Source organism: Echiichthys vipera (genome assembly GCF_963691815.1).
Source record: "Echiichthys vipera genome assembly, chromosome: X".
Taxonomy (NCBI): domain Eukaryota; kingdom Metazoa; phylum Chordata; class Actinopteri; order Perciformes; family Trachinidae; genus Echiichthys; species Echiichthys vipera.
The window spans coordinates 21,410,058-21,418,148 of record NC_139825.1 but is presented as its reverse complement, the minus strand read 5'-3'; the positions used below and the strand labels follow the sequence as shown (position 1 = coordinate 21,418,148).

General features: G+C 41.2%; 1 protein-coding gene across 1 annotated transcript; it reads right to left on the bottom strand.

The window, feature by feature from the left end:
* Positions 1-342: 342 nt before the first annotated feature.
* On the bottom strand, positions 343-7,612 carry dusp7 (dual specificity phosphatase 7). The gene is made up of 3 exons (XM_083938789.1): positions 6,738-7,612; positions 4,400-4,828; positions 343-2,308 (listed from the first exon to the last, which is right to left on the bottom strand). The coding sequence occupies exons 1-3, from the start codon at positions 7,144-7,146 to the stop codon at positions 1,992-1,994; spliced, it is 1,155 nt and encodes a 384-aa protein (XP_083794915.1). The 5' UTR covers positions 7,147-7,612; the 3' UTR covers positions 343-1,991.
* Positions 7,613-8,091: the final 479 nt, after the last annotated feature.

Here is an 8,091-nt window from a genome sequence, read left to right as displayed (position 1 = left end):
AAGCAACATCCCCTTCGTGGTTATGTCTACTGTTAGAGAGCATACAGTACCACAGCATGCTCAGGTATACAAAATAATATACCTGATCTGTTTACTATTAGCTCAATATTATATATATATATATATATATATATACATATATATATATATATATATATACACATATATATTTATATACATTTTTGTTTAATATATCTTTCGTATACCCAAGGCTTAAGGGTGAATCAACTCAGACAAACTTTTCTTTGACGAAATGGGTGATCCCTTTGCAGAAAGACCTTCCTTCTGTTTTCTCCAATGCAGTTAAGGGACCTAAAGCTATTGAAGTAGCTAAGTGCAGTCTATAGCTGAGGCCAGTCCCAGTCAGCAACGCCATAATCCCAACACCAGGAAACAATCACAGTCCCCTTGTACAAGAGTCGATTTTTTTTCGGGCAAATTTATACCTGGATTCTAAAAGGACCTAAGTTAAGTTTTAGTTAGTTAGGTAATAAAAGAGGCACTTTCTTGTCCAAGTTTTCTAAGATAAGCTGCCCAAAAAGTTGCTCAGAAATGTTAACACTGCCTTAGCATCCCGTAATGACCTCCCATTTAAGTCTCTGCCTCCAGAGCTCTTTGAAAATAGTTTGGCAAAATATACTGGTTAAACACTATGCTGTGATTAAATAACCAAGGAAGTTCAGTAGTTGTGTTTCTAACTGAAATGAAACAACTACATGAATCAAAACAGCTGGTGGAAACAACTGGTACTTCTTGTAAGGCAACTGGATGAACAGTCATAAGGGAAACAGAGTAGGAACTTGGAACCTCTACTTGAAAACAGTTGGCCAAATGTCAACTCTACAGTAGTATTGTCAACCATACACAACCCCCATGCCCTAGTCTTTCCCACTGCTCGTCTATGCCCCTAAACCAACTCTAACCCCTGGACCTTGTCCTCCGCATGGGGGCCAGTTCCTGCTCCCTCCCCACTCCACTGTGCAGCTGTTGGGACTCGTCGCAGCCTGGGACTGGCCTCTCCTCTCCTCCCCGCTCCTCTTCTCTGAATGTCTCTTTATCTGCCTGCTTCCAGCACCGTCGCCAAGTGCCAACAAGTCAATGGCTACACCACTGTGCAAAATGCATTAGGTCATTACAAACCTACAAGAAAAACAAAAATTAAAAAAAAGACAACTAGGAATATCGCAACAACGTTCCTCTTTGTTGGCGTCACCACACCCAGTCCCCTTCTTTAGTTTTACAATCTCTTAAGCCATTGTTGGATTGGATAGATAAGATTTCTATGCGTATATATTTATATAAGGTATAGATTTGTGTGTAAATGTACACAAAAATATACAAAAATGCATATAGACATACTGAATTTGTTAAGGACTGCCCATACAGTTTCTGCTATGTACGTTAACATACATACAGTACATACAGTACAAACATATTTGTTTGTGTGTGTGCGTGTTGTGTGTTAATTCCTTGGTTTGTAAAACTCTATATTCAGTAGAGTGAAATTTCCTACAAGTAAATCCCAGATTCTCCGCTTGGCACCAGTCAGCAGAAAGACAGAGAGGATGTTGTCTCATAAGTTGAGTGCTGTAGAGTTTTCCTATCTTTGTATGAAGCTGTCTGTCCTGGTGCGTCCTTTGCTAAGTTTCTCAGTCAGTTAAGCTCCTCGGTTCTTCGTGACAAGACAAGTTGATCAGGGCTCTTCATCCCACGATTTCAATCAACTCAGGAGGAGGACGCCATTGTAAACCCAGCTGTCTGTTCCCCCTCGGGGTTAAAAAACACACTGTCCCCTTTTTAAGGTGGCATCTGTGACCTCCCCTGTACCCTCCGACGCTGCTCCATGGCCAGGCTCTCAGACAACGAGCCTCTGGAGGCTAAAACATTCATTAAAACTGGCTGCTACCCTTCGCTGCAGCCGCTTGTTACCATGGTAACAACAACACCTTTAACCCCCCCTTCAAAAAAGGGGACAGTACCCCTGCTAATTTTCATGTGGACTCCAGTGTGTCCAGTTGAAACACATTGTGATTGGTCGGGGTAGTGAAGAAGAGCTGGTCGTGCGTCGGGGAGGTGGAGCGGTTGTCGCAGGGGCTGTTGAGGCCCAGCGTCCGTTCAAAGTCCAGAAGCTGGCCCATGAAGTTGAAGTTTGGGGAAATGTTCGACTTTTTCCGCTTCACAAAGTCGTACGCGTCGTTGAGTGACAGGTTGAGCTTCTGCATCAAGTAGGCCACCGTGACGGTCACTGAGCGGCTGATCCCGGCCAGACAGTGCACCAGGATGCCACACTTTTTTGAGCGTGCCTCATCTACGGAGGAGAGGGAAAGAGAAGAGAAGAGGAAAGAAGAGAAGAGAAGATGATTAGATCCTACTGTCAGTACATCTTCAAATTATCAATGAGCCAGCAGGAAAAGTCTTTTTAGATTCTCTGATCTACAATTTTGAAAGTAAGAATGTTTTTAAATAAAACCAATTACTTCAAGTTTATATGATGATTGTATGAACTGCACTTGCTTTATCTTATGGGGTGTTAAGTGTAGTTGACCACAATGGAAATAAACCTTCAAGCTTTTATCTTCTGTGATTTTTAATGTATGTAATGACTGCAGTAAAGTGTTATATGTGTTTGGAAACATAATAGATTTAACTTGGAAGGTGTCTTTCTGTGAAATTCAAATATAATATAAATATAAACAAAGTAAAAACAATGTCAAAAAATAAAATAAATAAATAAAATAAAATGTATATATATATATAAAAATAAAAGGTATACTACTATATATATAGTATAATACCTTTTATTATGCAACTGTTTGGGCACAAAGATTGATCAAATCTGGATTATAGTCTGGTGTGAGTGTTTCTTAAGCGTGATTATACCTTTCTGCCAAAGTTGTAAGTTTTAATGTGATGCCAGATCACTCTTTGATTGTGAAACTCTCAAAAATAGTAACTTTAATTTTTTTTTAGTCATGACTATTTAATGTTATAGAAAGAATATGGATGTTTTTTTTAGGTAGTTTAAAATAATGGACTTTCTTTCTAAACATTTTATTTAAAAAAAAAATTCTCAAGAATGACCTTTCTCAATGACAGCAGAAAGTCATTCTGCTTTCTGGCTCTCACTCTGTAGAAAAACCTGAATAAGAAAACATCTTACATTATTAACAGGCTACATCCATCCACCTTCTATCAGTTTCGAGCCCTTGCACTTGCATCACTGCAGGCCATTAGAGCCAGAGAGTTAAGTGCTTCTTTCCTTTCTTCCTCCTCTCTCTCTCTTTCATCCTCTCCTCACTCTCTCTGCATCTCCTGTTGTAGGATTGGGGTCAGTTGGCTCATGAGCTCAGGCTGCCAAGCGCATGCCAAATTAAATTTATATGTGATGTGCGCTCACTTTCCACAACTATACGAGACTCAGAAGTCAAATAAGTAACCAGTGGTTAATCTGTTCTGAACAGATCTTCACATCGTGCACCGCAGATGTGTGCGGCATTACATCACTTTATTTGTGCTTTGAATCCATTATAACACAAAAATATTCCATTTATCTGTTAAAATGCCAGAAAACATCAGATTTCTACACATTCACAAAATAATTTCAGATATTTGAGGAATCTGCTGTTTACAACAGAACTCTGTAAGGTCAAATCTGGATCCAATTTTCAGCCAGAGCTTCTCTCCTTTACCCGTAATTACCCTGCTGTTACTAAAAAGACCTGATGTAATCCCAGCACATTACAGCCAGCCAGACTGCAACATTTAACAGCAGCATGACCCAAATCTGCCACGACCTCTGGGTCTGGCATATGTCACACTTTCTCCCACCTAAGCAGAGTCTCTTTAGTCTAAAAAAGAAGGAAAAGAGGCAGGGGTCTGGACAGTCTCAGACAAACAGAAAGACCCCGGTTCTCATTGAGTCATCAGAGAGGGAATTCACTCATTCTCTTGGATTTAAGTCAGAGGGAATGATGGGAATGATGGGAAATACTGAAAATGGGACGAGATGAGGGGCCAAACTTCTTGTGGCTTTAGTATAACCCAATTCTGAAAGAATCAATTTCCATGTTTTATTCATAACCTTGCTTTTTATTTTGTTGTATTAAAGTCATATTTAAAACAACAACATGAAGCTAAATAAAAACATGTAGCAAAAAAAACAACTTATTATATTCACACATCCTTGGCTGCTAATGTTTCACAGACACTACTCTTTCACAGTAAACTGCTGAAACATCGAATTGTTTTGGACTGTTGGTCGGACAAAACAAGACATTTGAAGATGTCACCTTGAATTAATCCATAATTACAGTAATGGTTACCCTGCTGTTCACCAAAATGATATGTTATAACATAACACACAAAGAGACATAAACTGAGTGGCCTCCTCTTTACTTACCAATGAATGAAATGGCTTCTGGGAAAAACTGCGAGAGGTTCTGGCTCCAGTGATCAGAGATGGGGATCTGTTTGTACTTGAAGTCCCCTTCGTGTTCGAACATGTTGGGCAGGTTGGGCGTCACGTTGAGGATGTACTTGATGTTGTACTTGCTGAGCACATCTAGGTTGGTAGAGTCTTTGGCACAGCCCAGGTAAAGGTATGGCAGGATCTGGACAGGAAACGCTGGCTGGTTGCTGGGGAGCGGGCTGCCCTCTGACTCCGTGGCGCTGCCCGGCTCGCGGTCAGATTCGCCGTCTGAGCAGTCTGAGCTGATGCGGAGTCCTCCCAGGCCGAGGACGGAGGTTGGTGGGGAGCTGCTGGGACAGGAGCAGTCCAAATTGGTCTCGCAGTGCTCGGGGTACTCTGACTGGAACTTGTTGAAGCCCCCTGCAGGACAGAGAAAAAAAGAAAAAGGTCAATATTGGATAAAGCCATGAAAACAACATGTGCTCTCTGTAAATAACCACAGGCAGGGTTGTGTAATACAACATATACAAAATGGCAGCCAAATGACAAGTTTGCATGATACAGGAAGTGGATCATGAACCTGCATGAAAAGAAATTAACCTTTAATCAGAAAGAAAAGAGAGCTTTAGCAACTTGGCCCGGGCTCAAAACCTCCATCTCATGTCAGCTGGATCAGGGATATAATGTTACGTTTTAAGTTGGAGAAGAAAAAACTTAACTTAAGGGGTAATAAGGATAAGTTTAAGACTAAGTCTGGATGCCTTTACTGATTTACTTTGATAATCTGACCAGTTTAGGGGGTTATTATTCGAGATGTGATTTGTACGTGTGTAAATACCGAAAATGTTAATAAACTGATTTTAAAAAAGAAAGAAAAGAAGGTGAAATTTTGGAATAGTAAAAAAATATTTTAGAAAAAAACAATGATGGTTGTGGTTAAAAAAGATACATCGATAAAACACATTTCCCCACAGCAAATTAATATTCTAATTACATGATATAAGCAGCCATGTAAAGGTGTAGTGGAGGATATCCACGTGAATTCACTTAACATCCAATTTTCATAAACTCATGTCAACATGAACACAACATTCATAATATTAAACCTGCCAATTCTATCCCATCATAATAACGATTTCTGATTGAAGAAAAATCTTGATTTCTATTAAAATACAGAAATTGCAGCGATACCATATTTACATGCACCGCTACATCACATGTTAAGGAGACAGATAACAGCAGAATAACGTGATATTTACGTCATTATGACTAAGTAACAGGCTGGGCAGATGTGCTCCATTGAGAAAAGCTGCGCCCTGGGGAGAATGAGCAGCACAGCAGGACAGTCAGCTCCACACTCAGCTCAGTGGACTTTTTGTGAATGGCAGCTCGGCTCGTGAAACAGTTCTTTCATTATCAATAAATCGAATACATCCACTTCTTTTAACACCGCCACATTTTACACATTTAATACCCGTGCCTGACAATCCTATCTTTAATTGTCGTGCTGGAGGATTACTCAAAGTGGGTCGTCGTCTCCTCGTTTCATTCATGAAAAAAAAAATCGCGAGTCTTTTCCTGAAGGAACACAACATGGCGGGGCCATTTTTTGCAGCATTTAATTAAAAACATATTTGACCCAGCTCTATAAAGCCCATTGAGACACCATTCAGCGCTTATTTTTATAATCACAGAGCTTGATTTAAGCGTTTGTGTCTTGATACGAATGGAAATAAGACAATAACTGATCTCGGTAATAAGTGAAGCAACTCCTCTGTCAAAGTTAACTATGACTTCACGGTGAGTGCAACCGATGTGTTTTACATTGTATCGATCCTAATAATATGCTTTGTTATAACAGACAGGACAGTTGCTACTTCATTATGATTCATAAATTATAAATAAGACACAAACTTCAGTCTGTACACGGTTGACAGGAGCAGATTCATTTTAACTGTCGCCACACTGTGAAACTTAAATACTCCTACAAGCTGTTAACACGTTTTATTCTAATACGAGTGGCTTTTCCAAATATCAAGCGCAGAAATCTGAAGATATGTCACAGAGCCAGAAACAGGATAAAACATGGACACATGTATCCATTCATTTTACTAAAATAAATCATAAGGTTTATTTTGCTGTTTTCTATTTGGTGAAAATCTTCTTCAGAACAGCCGCATATTAACCTTTAATTGGGAAATCAATTACATCTGGGTGGAAATAAACGATTTGTCTTTCCGTCAGTGTGAGTTATTATTTTAAGAATGAACAGGACTACAGCCTAAAACACAAGCAGCAGACCTTCAGGTTTAAAGCCAGCTGATCTTACCCTCCAGGTAGAAAGCCTTGCACCCATCGTCCCGCAGTTTCTGCAGCAGCAGCCCCAGCACGGAGCTCCCTAGCCCGGACTCCTGCCTCTCCGAGGTCGCCTCGTCGTACAGAACCACCACGTCCGTCTTGCATCTCTTGACAAATTTCTCCTTGTCCTCGTTGTTTGGGATGATGGAGCGGATGGGGAGGTTGCCCTTCTTCAGCCTCCGGAGCATGAGGCCCGGGATGGCCAGGTTGATGGCCGACTCAATGTGCGAGGACTCGTACAGCTCATGGGGTCTGCAGTCCAGCAGCAGCAGAGAGCTGGCCCCGGACTCCAGCTCCTCTTGCAGCCACTCCACGCTCTTACTCGACATCATCATCATAGTCACGATCACAGAGCCTCTCCACAGATGATTAATTTTCATCAGGGAAACGTTAATCCGCCTGTCCCCCGGTGCGACATGAAAAACAACACAACAGAATAGAGGGAAAGGAGACAAATCTCGGCGCTAAACTTCCCTTCCCCGCGGCCGCCGCCAGCACCACCACCACCGCCGCCGCTCCTGCTGCTGCTGCTGCTGGTCCTGCGGGTGCGCACACACACACACGCTCCCAACACACACTTCCACAACCACATCCAACACGCACGACGCACCGATGCCACTCTGGTTGCAGCAGGAAACTTGAACATGCAGAGGTTTCTTTCCCTCCTTCCTTCAGTCCGATAGAAGTGGAGGTTTCATTCCAGTCCATCGACGTCCATTTGGCGAGCCTGCTCCAACTTTGAGCCACAAAAACCGCCCAAAGATGCCTCGTTAGTGTCTGAGGGTGAGACTTTGGGATGAGTTCCTATCGCTAAAGCCCATGATTATTGTTATTATTTGACATGCTGCCCCGTGGAGCGCCTCTGGTTTGTCATTTCCACTGGATGCGTTAAAGAGGCTCTGCGGGCTTGTCACTGAGACGGGGGAGGAGCGCAGAGATTTAAAGGTGCAGAGCTGCTAAAGATTCAAACGAGCTCGCACTGTTTTCACGACATTCATATCCATTCATTGATAATCTATATGGTCTGACTTTGAATGAAACATGTAGGACGGTAAATATGCAAAGAAAAGTCATGTGCGTGGTAGACCTATACTGGACATCCTATATTTCTACATCTATTCTATAGTTAATGGAGAATTCTCTAAATATGTACATTCGCATTGTGAATAATATTTTTGAGGTTGAGGTTAATTATTGACCATTTTGCCTTTAAATTCCTTTACATAAATACAAGAAATAATGCTTTTATTAATATTTAATATTAATATTTTATTAATAATTATTTTACCTAACCAGTGCTTCCAGAAGATTAATGATCATTTGAA